Below are 26,278 nucleotides of genomic sequence, written 5' to 3'. Positions count from 1 at the left end.
AGCTGCGTTCATAAGAACAAAGTGTTGCGCATTCTTGGGACATATCAGGTTCACGATATAATCGATTCTAACCGCACCAATTCGCTGCTTTTTCAGGGTGGTCGCCAATTGACCATGCATGTCAAGGGAACTTCTAATACCGAAATATTCGGACGCAGAAGTGCCTCAACCACGTCGTCCTTTACTCAGACTTCTGCCCTCGACTGTGGTTACCTTCTCTTAGCACCCATACTGAAAACCTAATGGTCCACCGGTTATATTACATACGCGTTACCTGACGTGCCCAGCTTCATTTCTTTCTCCTCATGTCAATTAGAACATTGGCTATCCCTGTTTGCTCTATTATCCATGCCACTCACTTCCTGTCTCTTACCATTATGCCTAACATTCCCCGTTCATTGCTCCTTGCACGGTCCTTAACGTGATTTTTGAGCTTCTTGGCCAGTCTCCAAGTTTCTACCTTATACGTCAGCACCGTAAAATGCATTGATCATACACATTTCTTTTTAATTAAAATAGTAAGCTTCCAGTCAAAATCTGACAATGTCTGCCGAACGCGCTCATGTCTATTTTTATTCTGCTGTAAATTTCGTTCTCATGGTAAGGTTCTAACGTGAGTAATTGACCTAGGTAAACATACTTCTTCACAGACTCTAGAGCCTAACTGGTTACCCTGAACATTTGTTCCGTTGCCAGGCTATTTATCATTATCTTTGTCTTCTATATATTAATCTTAAAACCCGCTCTTATACTCTCTATTAAGGTCAACTGCAAATACAAATTGACATTTACACTATGGAAAAGTTGCACGTCTAGATACGCAGCATGCGGAATACCGTGTCCGAAGAGATGTTATCGCAGCAGTAGCACAAGTAGCAACATCTGTTGATCACTTTATAACAAAAGAGTTCGCAAAACAATATTCCAGCTACAGTTGGTAGCTACAGTTGGCCGCGATTTTGTTATCTTTCCCCGTGTCCGACATGTAGCGGCTAACAAAGCCCCCTGCGCAAGATGCGCTTTTTCAGCATCTCAAGTTTCTTGAATTTTATCGCTGGTTCTAGCTTACTATAGTATCGCCGAGTCTTGGGTAATCATATAAAGTACACGAAGAAAATAGTTGTGTATTTCTAAAGCCTAAGCCAGCACCAGTTATTACGCGCCTGCTCGGCCCAACATATTTTCGACGATCGATTAGTGTGCTCGGTGCAGTGATTTTGCAGACTTGTTTTTATTTCGCTGGGTACAGATCCGCCAAATAAATACCTTAATTTGTAAATCAGTTCTGATATTGCTTCCTTGATTTCAGCGCCACAATGTGACGATATTGAACTTCCCTACTGCTGAAGGGCGTTTGCAGTATCTCTATCATTAACGTGGGGCACTTTTGTTATTCTTTCGCGGTGACCGACATGTAGCGACTAACAAATCGCCCAGCGCAAGACGCGCTTCTTCAGTATCTTAAGTTTGTTGAATTTTATCGCTTCTTCTATCTTCTTTGTAGCATCGCCGAGTTTTCGGTAATCATATTAGGTGCACGACAAGAATACTTGTTTATTTTGTAAAACCTAAGCCAGCACCAGTTATTACGCGCCTGCTCGGCCCACATTTTCGACGATCGACGAATATACTCGGTGCTGTCATTGAGCTGAGTGGTACTTATTTAGCTGTACACTGATTCGCCAATGAAATACCTAAATTCGTATCAGTATCCACTTACCAATATCTGAACCGTAAACCGCATCATTTAGTATACCAAGCTCCCGCGAGACTCCTGTGCACCGTTTTATGCATATCTACAACGGGCACCATTACCGATAAACTAGTGCGATAATCAGTTCCTTTGTGCGGTTTCCGGCACTACAAAACGCACTTGCCACTACAAGGTGACAATATTGAACTTCACGGTTGGGGAAACATTTTTGTGGCAACTACATCTTTAAGGTGGCGCACTTTTGCGAATTTCCGCTGTGACAGACATGTAACGGCTAACAAATTGCCCAGCGCAAGACGCGCTTTATCAGTCAGTATCTTAAGTTTCTCGAATTTTATCGCTGGTTCTATCTTTTTATAGCATCGCCGAGTCTTGGGTAATCATAAATTGCACGGAGAGAATATTATATTTCTAAAACCTAAGCGAGCGCCAGTTATTACGCGCCTCCTCGGCCCAACATGTTTTCGACAATCGACGAGTGTGCTCGGTGCCGTCATTGTGTTGAGTGGTACTTATTTCGCAGGGCGCAGATTCGCCAAATAAGTACCTATATTCGTAAATCAGTTTTGACATTGCTTCTTTCTTTTCCGCCACTACAAGGTGACCATATTGAACTTTACTGCAGGGGAAGAGAGTTTCGAGCAACTACATTTCTAAGGTGGCGCACTTTTGTTAATTTTCGCTGTGACAGACATGTAGCGGTTAAGAATTTTATCGCTTCTTCTATCTTTATTATAGTATCGCCCAGTTTTCGGCAACCTATTAGGTGCACGACAAGAATACTTGTTTACTTTGTATAGCCTAAGCACCAGTTATTACGCGCCTGCTCGGTCGAGCATGTTTTCGACGATCGACGAGTGCTCGCTGCTTTCATTGTGCTGAGTGGAACTTATTTCGCTGTACACAGATTCGCCAAATAAATACCTAAATTCGTAAATCAGTTTGCACATTGCTTTCTTTCCCGCGACTACAAGGTATGAATGAATGTGTGGTTTTTATTGGCGCAAGGGCCAGGTATGGCCAAAGAGCGCCACGCAAGTGTTAGTAATTTCGCGGTGAGTGATGGGTTCTATGAAGTTTATGTGACGTGGTGATAACGGGGCCTTAGAATAGTCGCTGTAAAGTGCGCAAAATGTACGTGTAATAAGATTATAGCGATGGAAAATGACGTGGTACTGTGAACATTAAGGTGCAACGGAAATAATGACGGAAATAGATGCTGCAATTCACTAGATCACCACTGCCTCGTTAGAGCCCTTGAGACACAAGGGCCTTGAGGCATTCGCTAAACAAATCAACTATCACAGCGGCATCGTCTGGAAAGAGGATGCGCTACGAATTTAATGGACTCATAAAATGTAGGACAACATCATTTATATAATTTAGCACTGTTTTGGTGTTAAAAACGGGTTATTTACCAAGGAACATAGCTGGGTGGAGAGGGACTGAATATTGATACGTAAGAGGACAATGATTCAGATTCGGCTTTGCGACACTCCAAGAGGACGTGGAGCACGGTCAGCCTCTCCCCGCATCTACCACAGGTTGGAGGGTCATTTCCGGCGAATAGAAAATTATGGGTACCAAATGTGTGTTCTATTCTGAGACGACAGAATAGGACATCTGTTCGCCGCGATTTTGTTGGGGAGGGCTAAAAACATAACTGTGGCTTTATAACATGCAATTTATTATTTATTTCTGTATTCCGTTGCCAGTGTTGTCGCAACTTCTTTCGTAAGAAAGACTGACAGGGACAGCAGTCGTAGGAAAGGTGGTTAGTGATGTGGCCATTTTATCAGCTAGGACATTACCCTCGATGCCTCTATGGCCAGCCACCCAGCATATTACTACATGTTTATGTGATAGATAAATATATCATAAGAGAGAGTAGGGTTCAATGAAAACTAGATTTGTATGCTTTTGTAAAGAAATTAACGCTATTACAAGACAACGAGTCTGTAAATACGATTGCTCTGTCGAGCTTTAATTTATGTTTTACTGCAGACAGTAATGCATAGGCTACTGCAGTGAAGATTCTTGTTAAGGGATTCAATACGTCAGATTCAGAACATGAGGGACCAACAGCAGCAAAAGATACGCCAGAATGTTATTTTGACGCGTCTGTGTAGAATTCTGAGCACGAGTACTTCGATTGAATTTCACGGAAACGCATAGCGATTTCAGGTCAGATGCGTGCTTTGTGACCTCTACAAAGGACACGTCACAGTCTATCACCTGCAAATCCGAGGGCGGTAATGGCTTAGCTGGAGGCATTGGGCGATGTTCGAGAACTGGCACATCCATTTCTTCGCTAAGTTCTCTTGCACGGAGTGACAAAGGAAGTCTCATGGAGGGTCTATTACGAAAAGGTGTTTTGCAGGTCAAGTCGTTTACTGTTGGGAAACACGGATGTTCTTTATTAGAGCGCACTTTGAGAAAATAGGTGAAGCTTATGTATGTTCCGTGCAAATTGAGTGACCACTCATGTGACTCTACGTATAGACTTTCGTGAGGGCTTGTTCTAAAGGCGCCAGCGGCCAAGCGGATACCCAGCTGGTGGACGGGGTCTAACATCTTTAGTGCGCTCGGAGCGGCAGAGTGATAAACCACGCCACCATAGTCCAGTCGTGACCGAACTAGGCTCCTGTAAATATTCAATAAACACTGTCTGTCGCTAACCCACGTTTTGTGGGATAGGGTTTTACGTAGGTTCATTGTTCTAAGACATTGTTCTTTAGGATATTTTATGTGAGGAATGAAAGTAAGCCTGGAGTCAAGTACAACACCTAGACATTTCTGCTCTTTGTTGAATTTGTCCATCCAGTACTACACAAAGATCAGGGACCAGGCCTCTCTTTCTTGTAAAGAGAACACAAGAGCTTTTTGGGGGTTGATATAATTCATTTTGGTCTGCCCACTGGGACACCTTGTTTAAGCCCTGCTGTACCTGTCTTTCGCACTCTGTAAGGTTGCACGATTTGTAGCCTATTTGTAAATCGTCCACGTAGACGGAATAAAAAATGGCCGGTGGTAGAGGAGCACGAAGTGTGTTCATCTTAACGATAAAGGCTGTGCAACTTTTATACTCTTGTATAAAAGGTCGCGATAATACGTTGCCGATTTTCACGCGGAAGATAGGATTTATTTTCAACACATTTCCACACGTCCTCGCGCATCTACGCGAGGGTCGCCCCACCACAGGTAGCTGTGTGCATTGAAATCACCAAGAAAAACATAAGGTTCAGGCAGTTCATCTATAAAGGACTGAAATTCATGTTTGTTTAATTTGTAATGTGGGGGTATGTAAAGCGAGCAATTTTGTTAAGCAGAACAACTCGAACCGCCACTGCTTCAAGGGCCGTTCATAGCTGTAAACGCTGACACGCTGTGCTTTTTGGAATTACAATTGCAATACCGCCCGATGATGCGACAGCATCATCGCAATCTGTGCGAAACGTAACATACTTTCGGAGAAAGTTTGTGTGTTTGGATTTTAAGTGTGTTTCCTGGAAACACAGCACTTTTGGATTGTGTTCGTGGATGAGTTCTTGAACATCATCAAGGTTTCTAAGAAGACCTCTGACGCTCCATTGAATGACTTGTGTATCCATATTTAATGTAAATTGGTGCTGTGTATACAAAACTGTGTTTACAGAGCTCTTTCGAGGCCCTGTAACGGGGTTTCGCCCTTTCTGGAGCGTTTGAGGGAGCCTCACCAATCCTTAGGCGCTTCGAGCGCCGTGAGGATAGGTGTATCCACTGCCTCTTCTGAGGCGCCAGACACGCGCTCTTGCGAGCGGGAAGTTTTCCTCGGAAGGCAAGACCCCTGCGCCCACCATCCCGGAGGTTGATGGGGCTCTCTGTGGGATTTGGCTGCGCCGGCTGTTGCCTGCGCTGGAAGGGCCCGGGGAGGTTGAGTCAGCCTTCGCTGCGCCTACCTTCAGGGCCGATATCGGTCCTGCGGGATCGCTGCGTGTAGCGCAAGTTGCCGCAGATAAGTCTTGTTGGGCCGGCAGCCCAAGGGTAGCCTGGCCTGTTTGCTGGTTAGATGGAGTAGGCTTACCTACTTCCACTCTGGGCGCAGGAGCCAAAGGTTCGCTGCATGCGGGCTGGGCACTTGGCAATGGCCGCTTCGATGCTGCCCCCCGACGCGCCGCATAAGCATAAGGTGTGCTGTGGAAAAGTGAGCACCTCTTACGGGATTCCTTAAACGAAATGTCTTCTCTGACTTGAGGGCAATTATTTTTCATTCTTCCAGTTCGGACAGGAGAGGGAGTAGGCTGGATGATCACTGCAGCTCACACAGTGAGTTGCGCCAGTGCAGTTGTCGGAGGGGTTGCCCTGGACTCCACACTTTGCTCAAGTTATTTGACCACGGCAGCTCTGCGAGCCATGGCCGAACCTCTGACATTGGAAACACCGTCTAGGGTTGGGGATATATGGTGGAACATTTAACCTGATGTATCCTGTTTCGATAGTTTCTGGCCGTACGCTATATGCAAATGTCAGGACAAGATGCTTAGTGGAGGTTTCCTTGTTGTCTCGTCTAAGTAAAATACGTTTTACATTAGTGACATTTTCTTCTTTCTACCCTTCCAGGAGTTAAGCTTCTGTCAACACTTGGAGGTCTGCCTCTGACACGACTCCCCGTGAGCTATTCATTGTTTGGTGTTGTGTAACAGAAATTGGTATGTTACCAAGTGTCACAAGACTGCCAAGCATCTCGTACTGATGTTTCTGAGAGATCTCCAGAAGAAGGTCCCCGCTAGCCATTTTCGTTACCTTATAACCTGACCCTATGGCTTCGGTTAAAGATTTTGCAACTATGAAAGGGGAAATGGATCTGACCTGTTTTTCGGAGTTCTCGCTGTGCACAACATGGTATTTCGGATAGGTCATCGGTGCTACCCCTCTTTTGAGGGTGACGATGAAGTATGTGGGGAAATACGGGTGTTCCCATAGTACTTTCTTTTCTTTTCGGCGGCAATGGCTGCCACCCACTACGGAGCCCAACTTGGGGACGCTGCAGCACTTAAAGCGTAAGGCTGCAGGTGCCAACCGTAAATTGCCACTATAACCTAATATATTATACCCAATGGAGGGCACATACACAACGTTAACCCTAGCAACCCTAGAAAATTCGGAAGTGACGAAAGAGAAGAGATGAAAGGACAGTAAAAGAGAGGAAATAGGAAAGAAAAAGGTTGAAGAGGCGAACAGGAAAAGGCGACTGCCGATTTTCCCCGGGTGGGTCAGTCCGGGGGGGGGGGGGGGTGCGTCTACGTGAAGCAGAGGCCAAAGAGGTGTGTTGCCTCCACGGGGGGAGGGGGCTTAACGGTCCGAACGCCCGGCATCGGCTCAACCCCCAGGATCCCCCTTTTCCCGGACATGACTAAGCCGCGCACGTCTACACGCGGGAGGGTCGAACCCTCGTGAGCTCGGGTACGTGGTGTCAGCCACTACAAGGTGACAATATTGAACTTCACAGTTGGGGAAAAGTGTTTGCGGCAACTACATAATGTGGCGCCCTTTTGTTGACTTTCGCTGTGACTGACATGTACCGGCTAAAAAATCGCCTAGCGCAAGTCGCGCTTTTTCAGTATCTTAAGTTTCTTGAAGTTTATCGCCTCTTCTATCTTGTTTATAGCATCGCGGAGTTTTCCGTAATCATACTAGGTGCACGACAAGAATACTTGTTTACTTTGTAAAACCTAAGCCAGCACCAGTTATTACGCTCCTGCTTGGTGCAGATATTTTCGACGATCTACGAGTGTACTTGGTACTGTCATTCTGCTGAGTGGTACTTATTTCGCTGTACACAGATCCGCCAAATAAATACCTAAATTCGTAAATCAGTTTGCACATTGCTTCTTTCTTTTCCATCACTAGAAAGTCACAGTATTGAACTTCACCGCTAGCGAAAAGCGTTCGCATCAACTACATCTTTAACGTGGCGCACTTTTGTTATTTTTCGCGGTGAATGACATGTAGCGGCTAACAAATCCCCTTGCGCAAGAAGCGCTTTTTCAGCATCCTAAGTTTTTTGTATTTTATCGCTGGTTCTATCTTGTTTATAGCCTCGCCGTATGTTGGGTAATCATATTAAGTGCACGACAAGAATACTTGTTTACTTTGTAAAGCCTAAGCCAGCACCAGTTAATACGCGCCTGTTCGGCCCACACAGTTTCGACGGTCTACGAGTGTGCTCGGTGCTGTCTTTGTGCTGAGTGGTACTTATTTCGCAGCGCAACGATTCGTCAAATAAATACCTAAATTGGTAAATCAGTTTGGACATTGCTTCTTGCTTTCCTGCCACTACAAAGGGACAATACTGAACTTCACTGCTGGGGAATACATATTTAAGCTGGCACAGAGAAAATATCAAATTTTCTCTGTGACAGACATGTATCGGCTAACAAATCGCCCAGCGCAAGATGCGCTTTTTCAGTATCTTCTAAGTTTCTTGAATTTTATCGCGTCTTCTATTTTGAGAGCATCCTCGAGTTTTCGGTTTTCATATTTGGTGCACGACAAGAATACTTTTTACTTTGTAAAATCTAAGCCTGCACCACTGATTACGCGCCTGCTCGGCGCACATATTTGCGACGATTGACGAGTGTTCTCGGTGCTGTCATTGTGCTCAGTGGTAATTATTTCGGTATACACAGATCCGCCTAATAAGTATCTAAATTGGTAAATTAGTTTGGACATTGTCTTACTTTTCCGCCACTACAACGTGACCATATTGAACTTCACTGCTGGGGAATAGTGTTTGCTGCCACTACATCTTTAATGTTACGCACTTTTGTTAATTTTTGCTGTGAGAGACATGTAGCGGCTAGCAAATCGCCCAGCGTAAGAAGCGCTTTTTCAGTATCTTAAGTTTCTTGTAGTTAATCACGGGTTCTATCTTGTTTATTGCATCGCCGAGTCTTGGGTAATCATATTAAGTGCACGTCGAGAATAATTGTGTATCTTTTAAACATGAGCCTGCGCCACTGATTACGCGCCTGCTCGGCCCAATATGTTTTGGACGATCGACGAGTGTGCTCGGTGCTGTCATTGTGCTGAGTGGTACTTATTTCGCTGCACACAGATCCGCTTCGTAAATACCTAAATTCGTAAATCAGTTTGGTCATTGCTTATTTCTTTTCCTCCACTACAAAGCGACAATATTCATCTCTACTCCTTTAACTACATCTACATCACTACACCATAACTACATCATGACGGCCGCACTACAGCTTCTTGACAGGAACTTACCCTGGTATCGATGGTATAGTATCCAGCGTTGTGTTTACATCAGACGTCGCGAGTAGACCCATTACATTAACCATCTTCAACTTGGCTGCTACACTCTGAAATGCAAGTAACACCATTAACGGTGAACATACTTATTCCTGGATGGAACCAAAATACAGCAGCGCTTTTCGGTTAATGCAAATGAAGCTAAAACAGTCCACACTCTCCATGTCATGTAAAAAAGACATGTAAGAGAGTCGTGTAAAGACGCAGTTCTTTGACATGAATATTTATTAACGCTTACAATCCGTAACCTAAAGCCTTAGTTCTTGCGTAGCGCTGTGCCGCGATTAGCGACACAGGTCACATGATCCGCCACATGCTACGAAATCTAGACGCACTAGTCGAAGTGAACAACTAACTTTCGTGGGCATTCAAGTTTTTCTCTAGAGCAAAAGACAATCTACCTGAGGTACCCCCCGGTGGTTGCTCACTGGCTATGATGTTGGGCTGCTGAGCACGAGGTCGCGGAATCGTATCTCGGCCATGGTGGCCGCATATTGATCGGGGCGAAATGCGAAAACACCCGTGTACTTAATTTAAGTGCACATTGAAGAACCCCAGATGGTCGAAATTTCTGGAGTCCCCCACTATGGCGTGCCTCATAATCAGAAAGTGGATTTCTAGTCTGTGACGAAGAATGTCTTGTCGCATGTTTTGATAACGAGAGTAATAACCAATTCGCTTCCGTAGTGTGCTCAGCCCTTGGGAATGCGGCGATTAGTTCTTCAACCACGCTCGTAACCTGTTGGGGTCAGCCGGTGTATATTAGGTAATGGTCATTTCGCGTGCATGCTATCTTTCGCCGTGCTTCTGCTTGTGTGCGTTCCCTACCATATTCAGGATGCCTATTCGAGGTCATGACGACGATGTGAATCTTGTGTTATCATAACGTAAGCATTTCAATCCGAAAGACTTCTTTGACGAGCTCGCCAGCACTCTGACGTGAGTGTAATGCCTTGTGTCAGCGCGAAAATGCGTAATTTCGAAGTTAACTAAATCGATATGATAGTGTAAATGTAGATGATTGGTAGCATTAATCGATAAGCAACAATTCGAAGCAAAAAGTAAAATAATTAAGATACCCATAAAGATAAATGCATGCGTAATGCATGGATACGGATGGGCCAACTAAAACTTTGGGGAAGGTCAACTTGAAATTTGAAGATGGGACAGAACGAATTCCGTGTGTAGGCTAACCTAAAATGTGTGGGTGGGCCAACTGATGCTTGTGGGTGGTTCTACCTAACCGTATCTGAGCATGTGCGCCTGCTTAAATTTTGGTTGAATCAACTTGTAGATTGGAGTGAAGGGTGGCCCAACTGAAATTTGGGGGTAGGCCGACTTGGATATAGATGTGAATTTAGTTTAATTTAGCGGTGGCCCAACTTGAAATTTCAGTGTGGGCAAACTTTTTCGGGTGGCTTAATGTCTAATTGAACGCCTCTGAGTGGTCCCTCGTGGACAAGCGAGCGCGTTTTCGTGCGGCTTTAGCAAGGCGCAGTGTGAACGCAGGCGAGATCTTGTGCGGAGAAGGCGCGTGCTTACCAGACTTGCGAGAGCAACAGCGACGGTGACGTGGCTTCGCGAGAATGCATTCTCCCCTAACGCGAGGCCTCACGTGCTACTGCGGCAGCTGATGTTACCTTTTGACCACTCTGCTCCCTCTTGGGGCTCTCGTGCCCGGCGTTCCGGCTCAATTGGTACGATTGGATTAAAGGGGTCTGATGCAGCGAGAAAATATCTACTAAAGCGTGAGAATTCTTTGCCTCCGGAAGAGTAATGGGTCTACGGACATAAACCTGAATAAGAAAGTAAGCAAAACTAAGAAAAATCAAGTCAGCCGAGCAGAAGAATGACTACTCATTAGTAGACAATGCTGAGTTTCTGCAATATTTTTCTGAGGCTGTGAGCTGGGGTTGATGCAGGTCTGTTGGGATGTATTCTATTATTGTTCGCACAGCTGCCACGGGCTTCTTAGCTTAAGTCGTTCCAACTCGTTAGCCTTCTGTGATATCGTTCACGTGACGTTGTGTCGGCGACTGCAACATAACCCCGGGGAGAAAGAAGCAACTGCACGGAAAATAAGTCTAGGAGATGTGACGGAAAGCTGAAGAGGGGCAGTAGAGGGAAGAGCGAGGCACGAGCCAGGATAGAGTGCACTGCAGGAAGTTGGAAAACTGGTGACAAGGAGGCGATGCCGGTTCGTGGAGCGAGAAAAACAAAAGCGTGCCAAGGCAGAGCACGGAGGCAGACCTGCCCTCCCCAGCGACCGGACTGTTCCAAGGATGGCAACGGACGATCGTCCACGGTCGAGCTGAGCCTGGTGGATGAAGCCGACTGGCTGGTCAGGACCCGGGCCTGCTTTACAACCTGGGTACCACTGACCGTTAGTGAGCGCTGCTACTGCGCCGCAGCCCGACCAACACGCACCCGGCCCTTCTGACGTCTCCCGGAGAACACCGTGCTCGTCGCGACTACAAATTGACGCAAAGGCCAGCCAGCGTTGACAAGGTAACCTGTGGTTCATCCTCGGCCACATCCTCGGCAATGACCCCGACATCTGGTCGACGTAATTTTTCTCGGTGCAGCTGCGTGTATACGATCATTGTGACTGACTTATCGCGTCGTTAATGGGCAAAGTAGTTACACGGGCAGAGCAACTATGTAGCTGACTGCGCCCTGCTTGATTCGTGATAACGATGTTTTATTGTGAGTGCTCCTGCATGTGTGCTATAAATATAGCTTATCCAATATTATGAGAGTATAGTGAGAAAACATCGCATTCCGTCTGCAAACGCCTTTGTTTAGTTTTCGCACCAAGGTTGCGCTTGCGTGCATGATATCTAAAGAACCTGACATTACAAGTCGGCGTCCGCGGCAGGACAAAGCCGGTTGCGGCACAGTGCGCTTTAACTAGATACAAAATGAGTACCCACGAGCTTTGCGTGTTAGCTTGAACGCATGGGTCTTGTCGGGCTAGAACTGAAGCAGTGGATTGACGAGGGGTATAGAAGGGTGCGTGAGGAACGTGTAGCCGAACGTGAGACGGGAAAGAATCGTCTAGAACAAGAGGAGAAGATTCTGCAGTTGCGCAATCATCGGTGGAGCAGGCAGCCACGTAAATATGTCTCAGTCGCTTACGAGTAATCTGCCAGAATCCTCCGTGCGCGTAAATCCGCCAAACATCATCCCTCTGTTCAAAGAAACCCGCAATGACTTTAACGCATACGTCAAGCGGTTTGAACCTGACAGGGCTACTGCTCTGAGCCTATGTCTTGACGGTGAAGCGGTGAGAGTGTTTGGTAACTTGTTGCTGGAAGACTCAATTATGACCAGACCAAACTTGCATTACTACAACATTTCAGGTTTAGGGGCGGATAGTTACTGCGAAAAATGTCGCCACAGCAAACCGCAAGATGGAGAGACTAGTAAGCCGTAAGCTGCTAGACTTCAGCTTATTTGACTGGTGGGTCGAACTCTTGAAAGGAGGAGATACTTCTGATGCGGTGCGCGACTTAGTTGTTGCAGAGCAGTTCACGAATAACTACCATAGCCAATTAACTCTGTTCTTTCGTGTAAGAAATTGCAGAGCAGTGGAGCCAATCGCAGAAGCAGCTCATTTCTTGCAACACTGCGGCAATAGAACTTGTCCACATTTAAAAAAAAACGGTAGACAGCACCGTAAAGGAGGACGAAACGCGTGTAGAAAGCAAACCAGTCAAGCGCTTCCTCTGTAACAAGCCTTCTGACTGTCAGGTCAATCCGAAGAAGCCTTACTGCGACTATTACCAACGGCCTGGACAAGACACGCGACACTGCAGGCAGAGGAAAGGCGCCGCAAGTAGTACTTGAGCCTGCTTTATGTCGCCAGAAAACATAAAAGTCAAACGCCTTAAAAGTCAACGGTATGCTGCTAAAGTACAATAAATTCTACGGCCAAGTAGTGTCCCTACTGCGGGACACTGGCAGCCACACCATCGTGGTGCGCCGTGCTCTCATATCCGATAATGCTCTCACAGGGTCCAAGGCACAAATGTTACTGGCGGGTGGCTGAAGTATCGAGGTCCCAGAAGCCCAACTGGAAATTCATTCGCCATACTTTTCATGTACCGTGGTAGCTAAGTGCTTGGAAAATCCCTTGTAAAATCTGATAATTGTAAACATTCCCGATTGTGGTCAGCCAATGAATACGAAGGGCGAACGGAAAGTATCGTTAGGTTTCTTGATAACCCGAGGCCTGAACGAATATGTTGAGAAGATTCTGCCTTGGGCGTCGTCTTTTGTCGGGGCCACGGAAGTGAGCGTAGACCCGAATGTAAATTTCGGTTCGTTACATGTGTCAAAACCCACTTTTTGGCAGATCAAGAAAGAGACAAATTTCTACCTAGGTGTAGAGGAAAAGTTGGTAAGACCAGACCAGTTACTGCGAAAAATGTCGCCACAGCAAACCTGTCCGGAAAAAAAAACACAACTCGCATTCTTTTACGACAAGGGCGTCTTGTATAGCATGTATCAGCTTTGTCTGGGTGAATCAGTGCAGCAAGCAGTGGTACTGAACTGAGACTTCAGCTGTTACCTGTGGCACAAAAAAAAGCCAATAGTAGGACATCATGGCATCAAAAAGACGACGGAGTGAGTCCCCGCATCATTTTACTGGCATGGAAGTCGGCCGATACGTACGCTCGTGGGATATATGCCAACGAACTTCTCCCAAAGCAAGACTTGGCAAAGCGCCGTTGGGACGCGTGCCACTATAGACACGCCCTTGGAGCGAGTGGGTGTCGACATTATTGGCCCACTGCCTCCTGTGTCAACCAAAGGAAACATATGTTGATGCTGGTAAATGTTTCCACAAAATACCCAAATGCTGTGCCCCTACCATCCATCAACACAGTCATCGTAGCCGAAGGGTTTGTGGAGATGTTCTCTCGGATTGGCTTTCTTCATGAGATTTTATGCGACCTTGGGTGCTATGCAGGATGCGCCGAGTTTGGCGAAACTCGGGATCTTCACGAGCTCTGGCGACACCCCAAGACGAAAGCACGAATGGTACCGAGACAGTTCGACAAGCCGCCAGTTTCATTGGTTTATCTAGATTCCCTCTGGCTGGCTATCATTCCTTGGGCGTTGCATTCAGGGCGGTCGACAAACTGGGGCTCGCGTGATCATACCGTCGGTGCATGGTCGTGCCTTCTTTTTGTTTGTCGTTCCACCGAGTGCATTACATGCACAAGCAAGTTATAAAACAAATGCATTTAGTACAATATTATTCGTTACTTTAACGTGGTTTAGAAGCATTTTAAGCTTACAAGATGTACACAATGTGCATTAGACTAATTTGTAATTTAGTACGCTTCGCATTATACCACGAGGGAACGCTGTGGTGGCGTCATATCATCCATTAACCGGGCGAGCATGGTGGCTAAACATCGAAGAGGCCCAGTGTAAACAAACTCGTACAACGAGCTTGCAGTGTGCGACGTAGTGATCAGGCTCGACGAGGACTATTTCTTGGATAGTTCTGTTCTTCCGTGAGCAATCTTTCCGTGCACCCCGTAAGACTGCCAATAGTTTCGGCGATTTCACAGATCGCAACGAGCACCTACTGTTCACGGCGCAATGCTAAAGAAACAACTTGTACGGTGTTGCTTCTGCGAGTGCGCCGAGTTCATCCACTCTGCGTGACTGCGAGCGTCACGAATGTTACATAGTGTGTGCAAAAAGGGAGACAGCCTATATAGCAACGATGCGACAAGGAGCTGGTACCGACGATGGATCTCGCTACCGACACAGTGAAGGAGACATCGACAAACTGCAGATAAGTATATTTCTACTGTTTCATATTTATCATAATAATAGTGCACGGATTAAGTCACTTTTGTAGTAACGAACTGAATGTCCAGCACTTTAAAGAAGGCATTGAGAACGAATGAGTGTTGGTGCTTTTACATGCAAGTCGGCCCGCGAAAATATGAAAAATACGAAGGTAACCATCACTAACTTGGTGAGATAACAAAAATTCCTGAGTGACATTAAGCCATTAAGAATCATTATGCAGGTGAAATATCAATAGCAGGAATGGATATAAAGCAGAAAACTTATACAAAGATTTCATGGGTTGAACACCACATGGAAGGCATTACCGAATCGTGATCACCACGTTACCGATATCCTTGAAAAAGTGTAGAATCATTGCATTCTACCGGTTATGCAATGTGGGACATAAACCTGGAGGTTAACAAAAAAACTTGAAAAACTTGAGATGTCAAGGACTGTGCAGATAGCATTAAGGCAGGAAGACAGTGGCGTAGTAAACCGTGGCAACTGATATGCTAGTTGAGATTAAGAAAAAGAATGGAATCGGCAGGCAGACCATGCACGTATTCAATCACTTGTTGCCAATTCATAACAGGTGATTACATAACCGTGACAGAATGGATGTCAAGGAGAGAAACTACAGCCGAGGATGGTAGAAAATTGCATAATGCGATAAAAATATATAGGCATAGGATGCAATCAGCTTGTATAAGACGGGATTGCAGGATGAGGCTCTTGTGCAGTGAACAAAAATAGGATTGTGGTGCTGACAGTAGAGACTCATGAAGGTGCAGGGACATCTCAGCTGCTGGCACACTAATCAACATGACAATTGGCTCTGAAAAAGAAAACTCCAGTTATGAAAAATAAAGCAACATTGTCCCGACACATTGTTTTATTATGCATACTACACTAAAGGCTTCCACAGTTAAGGGCACTTAGTACTAATAGTGCCACGAGCATTTTTCTTTGTAAATAATGGTTTACATGCGGTTTATTCATTCCAATAATCCATTTTTTTTCAGCAGAACATTCTGCTGCTGGAGGCACTTAACTGCCTGGTGGCAGTATGTGAGCGCCAGGCACGCGCTCGTGAGAGTGTGGCAGAGGTCCAGAGGGCTGCTCTGCAACAGTAGTATCGGTGTTCTCACTGCTCTCCAGTCGAACCCCCAGAAGACACCTTATAAAGGAGCGTTCAGTTTAATATTTTGTTTATTATTCAAGAACATGAATAAAGTTATTGCAGTAAACATTGTGCTGTGGATATTAGGACATTTGTAACATGCACTTGGTCTCTTTAAAATAGGCAAGAACGTAAGACAACCTGTGCCACTCTACGACCATGTAAATAAAGATACACTAATGCAGCATAAACGTCATTCTGCTGTTTGTTCTTTCTACGTGCATGAATACAGTGCGTGTTGATTAGCCGCAAGATGAACAGTGTCTGTAATTCACAATGAAGACAGGAAACAGCAGTAGCTTAATACTGCTATCAGCTATAGACTATGCATATGACTGCAACACTCCCCGATTCAAACGTGCCATTACATGCACGTTCGATACCATATGTTCTTTAACATTGTCATATATTTGCATGTACTAATTTTCACACATCTTAAGCCCTTGCATAGCATACTTCTGATGTATCCATTTCATAGGCCAAATAATTGTACAATTTGTCCTTTTGTGTTGTATGAAAAGCAGCATCCTTTACAGTCGGATACAACTTCAGAAGACAGGAGAGACCCCGCCCAGATGAGCAAAGCGCAGCAGCTGATTGCCTCCACGTCTAAAGAAATAGTCCCTCTCCAACAAGCAGGTATTAGTGCGTCCGGCGGTACGACGTCAGTCTAGAGTGCGTGCCCGTTGGTGCAGGCTTGTGTTCACCTGCCTTATAGTGCAGATTGCGCAGCCTCCTAAAGTTGTATCCGACTATAGAGTCACGTAATGCCTTGCACCAGTTGCATTGGCTTCTGCAACTTCATAGCACACAATGATCGCGTACAGAAATCTATAACGGCATCCCAGCAAAGCTAGCTGGCCACACTTCCATTATGAGGGGCTGTAAAAAGGTCTCGCCAAATATTACCATGACGTCCTTGAAGAAGAGGTGGTGTTTGGTACTTCTTTAGAATCAAAAACAGATAACAGTGAATGTTGTGTACCACGTCAAAACAAACTGAGCTCGGTTATCTGCACAGCATGTAATGGGAGGTTGTGCTTCACATGGGAAAGAAACTGCTCTGTCCAGTACAATTTCGAGGCCGGTATGGCACCTAATATGTCAACAGTGTCAATATACAAATTACACTTTTCACAGGCCATTGATTTCACCATTATTTTTGTATGATGGTTCTTTCAATCAGTGCTTGTATTACATGATCAGGTGGATTTGAAAGCAAAGCTTTGTTTGCAAACCTTCTGACTTCCATAATTGTGTGGCAAGGCACTGGCATGTTGTCGAATAGCTCACACTTCCTCGGTCCTGCACCAAAGAAGCCCAATACTCTATTTGAAGTTGGATCGCACAATTCGACGGCACACAAAGAAGAGTAACACACACAGCAGAGCGTTCTGCTGTGTGTATTTCTCTTCTTTGTGTCCCGTCGAATTGTTGTGCAATTAAACTTTAAGCTTCTATACCAATACACCCAGTCTTCAACCTCACCAATTCTCTAGTTATTAGGCCACAATGGCGCACATCTTTGAAATGTCCGAACACAAATTAGCTCTCAAAAAATTACAAGTGTTAAATTTTGCAGCACAGGTATATGCACGTGCCATTTCCTTTACCACTAAGCTCACAGGAATCAAAGGGGCAAGCATTAACCAGCCAAGCTGCTGCCGTTACCATTATCACCATGACACCAATGGAAAGACAGTGCCACGTTTCAGTAAAGGCAGTGCCGGAGAGAAAGGTGACAGCGAGGCTTACAATAAAAATAATGGTTACGAGACATGTTCAATGCCAATATATACTGCATGTCGCTCATCCTACTTTGGCATTGCGGCAAGTGTTTACCCGTTTGGGCATATCACGTTTTGTGCAATCAGTGCTCTAAAGTTGTACAAAGGGTCTATTTGCTCTGCAATTTTTATTTTTATCATGGTGAGTTAAAGACCCACTTTTCATTGGCGTCTGCACCACATTACCCCGATATGTAATTCTCCCTTGGTGGTTCATGACATCTTCACACACACCGAGTTCTGCAGAGCATTGGATCTGCATTGTTCTACTGCTTAAGAATTAGAGCCCCATTATGAGACGAAAATATTGGATTTATCCATTCAGAATAACGCCGCCCCCACAAAAAAAAAGAAGCTACACTGAACCTTTGGCAAATGCATTAAGAGTGAACAGAGCAAACAATTTGAAGTATTTTCTTGATGCAAGCCAGCACACTAAGACTCTCAATGCATTTTCATTTCTCTACAAATGCATAGGCACAACCGGCTTGGCGCAACATCCACATCTCACGCTGCAACAAATTGTGCAATTCCTCGCTGTTTCATAGTGCGGCCGATAGATGACCCATGACCAAAATTCAGCATTTTGCTTACTAAGTAACTTCACCGATGAAGAACCCCAAGTTCTTTATGAGATTAGCACTCATAGGTTACTTCCCACAATTTGTGATATCTATTTATCTATTTATACTTAATTAACCTCTTTCCCAAGAAAGTGAGCCATTTGGAAGGCACCCTGACAGACAAGTAGAACAATTGGCAAAAAGTCATCAACAAGCGAAAAAGTCAATATCATAAGCAGCAGTATGCGAGATGTCGCTAACACAAAATTTAAGTCGGCTGCACAGAAGTGACAAATTTGGCAATATGTCCTGTCTAAACATTGCTTCAATGTCAATCACAGTAACGCTGACATTGAAGGCGCCTTAATTCCTACGTACATTCCGTCGACACACCCGACTACGTTCGTAATGTTACCGCGAAGTAGGAAGCATTCCTTTATATTTGCCTGCTCAGCCGCAGTATTCGGGAAAGCTAGCCACCGCTTACGCACTGCCGCATCGATAAGCGCGTCAGGCATCTCTGACACAGTAGCTAACAGTAGTTTGATGGCGTACACTGTAACGCTCGGCGCCGACGCTTCCTTGAAAACTCTCAGTCCGGTAGAAACGGAGGGCACAGATGACTTTCTCTACGACGGTGAGCGAATGAAACCCGCGACGCTGCCTCTGCAGACGAGAGTCTTCGCCTAGCTCACCACACAGCCGGCGCATTGATGTCTTGGACAGGCGACAATTTAAACTCCCCGTCGGTAATGTAGGTGAACGGGTCCAGACGGTAATACTGACTCTTGCTGCCGCTGGATGCAATGACACAGGTTGCTGCTGCCGCCGCCATGTTCCCGAGTTGAACTCGGAGGGGGTTTCGCAATGTACGAGTTTAGCACGAGTTCGCCTGTCAGTCAAAACTAGAGGTCACGCCCCGCGCGAGGCATGTAACTCTTGTGCGCGCACCCACCACAGTTGGGCCACGCCCAACTATCTTCCGGCAACAGCGACGCGGTGTCGAGCTGAGAGGCATCAACAATCTCGACCGCCGACATAAAACACGCACAATGCACTGTCATCGGTGATGTACTCAGCACCACTATCAAAAACAAAGCGTTGACTATCGCTGGCCTATGCATACATCTTCTCGGGCTTAGATGGCCCCACAACACGGTTTCACTGCCTGCATTGTGGCGACGTAGCGCACAGTAAATAATTATCGGCACGTCATTGTAGCTGCTTGAAAGGCATCGATGCGCCGAGGAGGACGATTATGCTGAGGAGTGCGTATGGCAGCAGTCGTTTGAAATGGCTGCTCTGTCATCGGTGATGAATCGCAGCCACAGCGTCGTAAACACGATCAGCGTCCGAGAATCGCTCGCTCTTCTAGACCCAGTGCAATGGCATTTGTTCATCACAAGCACTGCGCACTTAACAGTTCTAACACCTCTCCGTTCGAAGTCTGGTCTCACAAGGGCACACAAGAGGCCTCACCTGCCAAAATGCGATTGCTGCGGTGTCGTTACGATATCCACCTGCGATCACTGCTGGCTCCCGTAGAGGTAATCCGCAAGCACCTTGGACTGCCCAACACACTCAAATACTGCGTACATGCGCTCAGAGGCACCTTCACTGGGCAAGCGATGACAAGCGATGAATTTTGTCGCTGGGAAGCACGCACTTTTAACAATGTATTCCAGAGGCTTCGCGCACAAAGGTAAACTAGTACATTTTCACTGAACTGCGTCACTACGGACCCTAAAACAACACACCGCCATTTTGCAGCGACAGCCGTTGTGTCGTTTTTAGTCGGTAAAGCGGGGGCCTTAGTATCCTAGTGAAGCGCCTGCGATGAACAGCCGTACTGCGGCGCTGCGTTTCTATTCCCCTAATAGAGAAAGAGTGGCCATGACCCTCCATGAATCATGACTGACTTTATTGAGAATAGCAGTGCAGCGCCCCTAGGCGAATTATCAGCGTATGAACTCCCTCGTGCGTGCGACCATCTTCAATGTATCCGCTTCTAAGCTTTCGCCTCACTGTCGCCACTCGCGGGGCAAGAAGTGGGAAATTTTATAATTTGCTCGATCTCCGTTTGTCATCAGAAATTTCTAGCATTGAAAAGGAAAAACAGATACTTAAAGAAATAAGAATGTTCGTTATTTTATTTGTTGTATTTTAACGTATTCGTTTGAGTGAAAGTGTAGGTGGAAGAATGCGCCGCGTGTAGCCTGTTCGCATTCGATGTAGGATAGAAAGATAGTGCCCGAAAGAGGAGGCACGCCCTTGACGCGCCCGGGAAAGGCGTGGCAAGCGGCTCACGGCAAGTGTGCAGATATTGCTAAGTTGCAATAATCCGTTGATAGCAATACGCGGTGCTTGCGCGTTTCGTTGTGCAGCCTTCTGCGCTTGAAACGTGGAAGCAGCGTGCCGCGTAGGATGCGCTCATGTTGTCATACGCGGCTTTTTGTCTACATATTTTTTGCCTGTAGCTTTTACGCGTTTCGCGCTATCTCCGTTCACTGACTGCCGTCGAGCAAACTCGGGTAAAACTCGGGTGAACGAGAAACTCGGCGCATCCTGCATAGCACCCCAGGCATCTTGTTTCACGTCGATGACAAAATTGAATGAATTGCTGGCAATGAAGTATTTGAGTTCTGCGCATGTGCAACGGAACGATAGAACGCTTTAATGGTACCGTCAAGCAGATGGTGCACAATTGTGCCAGGAACAGCTGAAGCCCCGAGATTGTTTCCTTGAGCCCCCCTTCTCTTGGCATACAGAGAAGTACCTTTAAACAAGCCTAGGCTTTTCCCGGTTCGATTTGGTATGTGGAAGGAACGTGCGGAGACCACTAGTTGTTGTAAAGGAGCATTGGACAAAACACCTTAGTGACGAGATACATACTGTTACGTTGTTGATCTTAGGCAGTGTCTTAAACATGAAAAAACATGAAATCTTACTGCGAGCTAAGAATACTGAGAAGTGCCAACAACTGAAGGTCGGAGACCGAGCGTTGATCGTGCTCCCAACAGAATTGCTTATGCAATTAAAGGGACCATTCCCGGTGAGTGAAAAGAACAATGATTACGATTATTGCGTGAATTTAGGCCATTGTAAGAAGCTCTTCCCCCCCAGTATGTTGAAACGCTGCGACGAACGCTCCATCCCACCTTGTCAAGCTTCAACGTTTGTCGTCGTAGCAGTGGCAGAGAGCGAAACATCGCTCCCGAGTTTTGAAGTTGAAAATAGCAAGGAAATTGAGGCGATTAATATCCCTAATAAATTACACAAGTCACCGTGCCGAGTTGCATACACTTTAAGATGCCTTCAATGCCATTTTCTCTAAGATTCCTGGGAAAACAAACGTACTGGAATGTAGCTTAGAACCGACTACCACCCGGCCCATCAATACCTCTCAATACCCGCTGTCGTTAGCCTTGAGAGAAGTTGTGGAGAAGGAAGTCTATGACATCTTGAAGTTAGGGGCTTATACAGCGTTACTAGTCTCCTTACAACTTGCCCTTGGTCCTTGTACGAAAGCCTGACAGAAATTACCATGCCTGCATTTACTTTCGCCATATCAACAACATGGTCCCCGCTGATGCAGAGCACATCCCGAGAACTCATGTAATCTTGGCGTGAGTTGGTATGGTATGGTATGAATAACTTTATTTAGGTCCTGAGGGATCAGTCTGGGACTGATGCGGGCCGCTCCGACGTCGGTACAGAGAGGCCGAGCCCCTCTGCTGTTACACGGCCCCACTGGACAGCCCTGAGTTGGTCCGCCAGCACTTCACTGTGCAGCATCCGCTGCCACCACTGTTCACCTCGAGAACCATCACCGGCCAACGCCAAGCAGCGCCAAAGCATGTGTTCTAGATCGAGCAAAGCCCCACACTTGCTACAATAGAGTGAAACCCCGCAGTCCGGATTAATTTTGTTCATGATGACCGGGTTAGGGTACGTACGTGTCTGCAGATGCCTTAATGTAAGCGCCTGTGGCCTATTTAATTTAGAATGTGGCAGAGGGAGTGCCCTTCGCCCTAGGTAATAGTGCTTGGTGATTTAGTTGTAGGTTAACAGCTGGTCCCTGTACTCAGCAGCGGGAGATCCAGCCCCTTCAGGGAGTACACGGCACACTAATCCTCGTGCCTCCCTGTGCGCCACCTCGTTGAGGTTACGCGGGGCTCCCTCCACTGTCCCCATGGGCGCCTGGAACCAAGTAACCGTATGCGAAGTGATATCCCTACCCCGCAGCAGTCTGTTAGCCGGTTCCGCAACAAGTCTTCTCGAGAAGGCTTTAATCGCAGATCGCGAGTCACTAAACACCAAAACTCTTCTTGAATTAATTAGTGCTAGAGCAATAGCCACGTGTTCGGCAACCCCCGGATCTTTGGTATAAATGGAAGCAGCATTTCTAACGCTCCCTTTTCCATCTACCACCACCACCGAATAAGCATTTTTACCATTAATCCATGCGGCGTCAACAAAAGCAGACTCCTCCTCCTGATCCTTTGCCTCTCGCAACAAAGCCCTAGCTCTCGCGACCCGCCTCCCTACATTGTGCACGGGGTGCACGTTGCGCGGAAACGGACGAACCATGATATTTGCCCTAAGGTTCACGTTCAACTCGTGTAGGGGCGCCCTATCGTGCGACACAGCCACCGATTCTTGAACTGACTAAAATATACCTACCCGCTGGTGTACCTAGCAAGCGCTCCCTCTGTGCAGTACGCTGAGCCTCGGCAATTTCATCTAAAGTATTATGCAAACCGAGTCGTAACAACATATGGTTTGACGTAGTCATAGGCAGACCAAGCGCAGCCTTGACGGCTTTTCTGATTAATGCTTCCAATTTATTTTTCTCCCCCCTATTCCAATTTAGCATAGCTGCCACATACGAGAAATGACACATAAATGCGTGAACTAAGCGCATCGTACCTTCTCCTAAACCCCTATGCCTATTAGAGATCCTAATTATAAGTCTTATCGCCTCCTCCGTCTTCTTGGTAATACGCTGAATGGTTCTAATGTGCGATCCGTTCGCTTCAAGTACAAAACCCAGGACCCTGATTGCTTCAACTTTGCGTATCACCGACCCTCCCCTAGTATGATTTCTAATGCAAGGCTCAACTTCCGGTACCCAACCCTTCAGCCTACGACCTAGCTTCTTAGATTTTAAGATCAACAACTCCGACTTTTTAGTGGAGCACTGGAGCCCCATGAGACCCAGATACTCCTCCGCAAGCGTTAGCACCTTCTGCAGCCTAGCCCCAAGCTCTGCATCACTACCACCGACACTCCATATAGTAATGTTATCCCCGTAGATAGAATAGCCAATATCCTGGACAGTGTCCAGTGTATTAGCCAACTTCGACATCGCCTGATTGAATAACATAGGCGAGAGTACGGATCCCTGCGGAGTACCACAGCAACCCCATTTAAAGACATCCGACGTTATCTCCCCAAACTTGAGACATGTCCTTCTATCCATGAGGAAAGACTTGACAAAATGGAAAAGCCGCTGCCCCATGTTCAAGTCCGATAGCGCCTGTAGAATGAAAGAATGGCGGATTTTATCGAAAGCTTTTTCCACATCAAGTCCAATTAGTGCCTTAGTATCCCTAGTCCGGCGGTCAAGGAGCTGATGCTTAATCCTGATCATAGCATCCTGAGTCGAGAGGCCGGGCCGAAATCCTATAATCGAGTGCGGAAAGACCCCATTGCCTTCAGCATAACGCGTTAGCCCATTTAAAATGACATGCTCAGCGACTTTCCCCAAACACGATGTCAGGGAAATGGGTCAGATTTTCAAGCCCTATGGCCTTCCCCGGCTTGGGTATCAGAACAGTAGTTGCAAATTTCCACTCTTCCGGGAAAGAGCCTTGCTTCCATCGGTAATTGATCTCCCGCGTAAAGAACTCAACTGACCCGTCGTCTAAATTCCGTAACATTTTATTCGTAATGCCATCCGGCCCTGATGCCGATCGACCATTAAGATTCTGCAGTGCCATCCTGATATCACTTTCAGTAAATCCCTCATCCATAGCTGCATTTTCGTATCCACTATATTCCAAGATCACGTCAGGTGTATCGTGCCAGGTCTCCAACGGAAGGTATCTCTCAGCCAAATCCTTCAGCAACTCCTGCTCCGTGGAGTCCCGACACGCCTGATGGACCAGCTTACCTATACAGTCCTCTGATTAGATTTAGTGTTTGTCTCCTCTAGTAAATGTCTGAGTAGTCCATGCGCCTCCCCTCTTAATGCGGCCATCAATAGAATTGCATACTTCATCCCATTGCTGCTTGCACAGTACCCGACAATGATCTTCAATTTCCTGATTAACCACTGCTTTACGCTTTCTAAGCCTTCTATTCAATCTCTGACCCTTCCATCTCGCTAACATCGACTGCTTCGCTTCCAACAAATGCGCCAAGCGACTATCCATGTGTTCCGTGTCAATATCGGTCTGAACCTCTCTAGTGGACGCCTCAACGTCACTTTTAAGCCGACTAGTCCACTGTTCCAAGGTCAACTCATTTACCTCATCCTCGATCCTCTGCACTCTTCATTTCCTAAATGCATCCCACTCAACCATCCCGAATGTGCGCTCCTTTTTATTAGCCACTACCAAAGTAATCGTAAGTATGTAATGATCGCTACCAAAATCTATATTAGAATTGGACCAGGACGAATCCACCATCCCGCGAACAAAAGTGAGATCAGGTGTCGAATCTCTACATGTCGACGTGCCACATCTGGTGGGATACGAAGGGTCTGTAATCAGCAGTCTAGTGCCTGCTGCCATAGTCTGTCCCCCTTAATAGTGCTATAAACATACTTCCACACATGATATGGTGCATTGAAGTCCCCTCCAATAAGCAACGGTGCATCCTTAGCCAGATTGGTTGCCTTGGTCAAGAGAGATTTGAAACTGCTTCGTGTCCCGGGGACTACTGTACAAGTTAAGCAGGTAAACGCTCCTCTGACTTGACCTTTGCCGACCTAAAATTACCTCCACCATAATATATTCAATCTTGCAATCCGCCACGTGAAGATCATATCTAATATACGCCAACCTCCTATTAATGAGAGTAGCGAGTCATCTGCCCTGTTCATTATCCTTAACCTCCGCTTTGAAATCCGTTAAGGTCACGTTAGACGTCAGTGTTTCCTGTAACATGATGACTTGAGGTTTCACACCATGCGTTCTAACAAACTGCTGCAGAGACACCTTCTTATGACTGAACCCCCTACAATTCCACTGCCAAATACTAAATGAACTATTTAACAGAGCCATCTTGACCACGAAAATTTGGTGAACTAGTTTTGAGCTCAAGTCCACTCGGCGACTTACCCTGCTGGGCCAGCGGCCGAGTGCATTCCCGCTCCATAACAGGGACCACCGTCTCGTTTAGATATATTTCAATTTTGCCTAATCTTTGATCCGGGATATATTCCCGTTCTTCTATCCGCTCCAGTCTACTAATGATCTGATTTACACTTTCTTGCAATGTCGCCCTCATTGCTTACCAAGACTTTTTTCAAAGTTTGACCTAACGGATCGCTATTGGCAGGTGTCATTAGCGGAGTCTTAGTCGTATGTAAGAGGCACGCGGCGTAGAAAGGAAGACGACGACGTGCACGTATCGGTCCGAACGGCACGAGCTCTCGACGCACGTGATCCGAGCTGTCATCGAGCGGCACCGAAATTGGATGATTAATGTGGCTCTGGGCCAAGATGGTTTTAGCGTCAGCATCGCACTGGTGAGGGAAAAAGGGAAAAAGAGGGGCAAAAACTTTCATCGCTCACCAAGAATTCACGCGTTGCATATGCAGGGAGGTACACCCATCAGCTTACGGTCGCGTCTGCCTGCCTGTGGCATCGGAGAAGTCCTTTCATAATGAGAAAGAATTGAT

The 26,278-nt window shown here is 46.3% G+C and overlaps 1 protein-coding gene across 10 annotated transcripts in view; it reads right to left on the bottom strand.

Annotated features, from left to right (window-relative positions):
- LOC142557006 (uncharacterized) overlaps positions 1–26,278 on the bottom strand; it is a 304,338-nt gene that overhangs the window by 129,677 nt on the left and 148,383 nt on the right. For 8 of the 10 annotated variants that reach the window (XM_075668534.1, XM_075668535.1, XM_075668536.1 and 5 more), the window contains exon 2: positions 8,978–9,072. The exons of 1 other annotated variant lie outside the window; for it this stretch is intronic. In XM_075668534.1, the coding sequence (XP_075524649.1) occupies positions 8,978–9,072 (95 nt within the window). Of the gene's footprint in view, positions 1–8,977; positions 9,073–26,278 lie in introns of those variants that run through there. One more of the 10 variants, XM_075668528.1, reaches the window with a different exon arrangement.

This window comes from Dermacentor variabilis, chromosome 9, assembly GCF_050947875.1.
Source record: "Dermacentor variabilis isolate Ectoservices chromosome 9, ASM5094787v1, whole genome shotgun sequence".
NCBI lineage: Eukaryota > Metazoa > Arthropoda > Arachnida > Ixodida > Ixodidae > Dermacentor > Dermacentor variabilis.
Note: the sequence above shows the minus strand (reverse complement) of the source record. Positions and strands in the feature narration are given on the sequence as shown.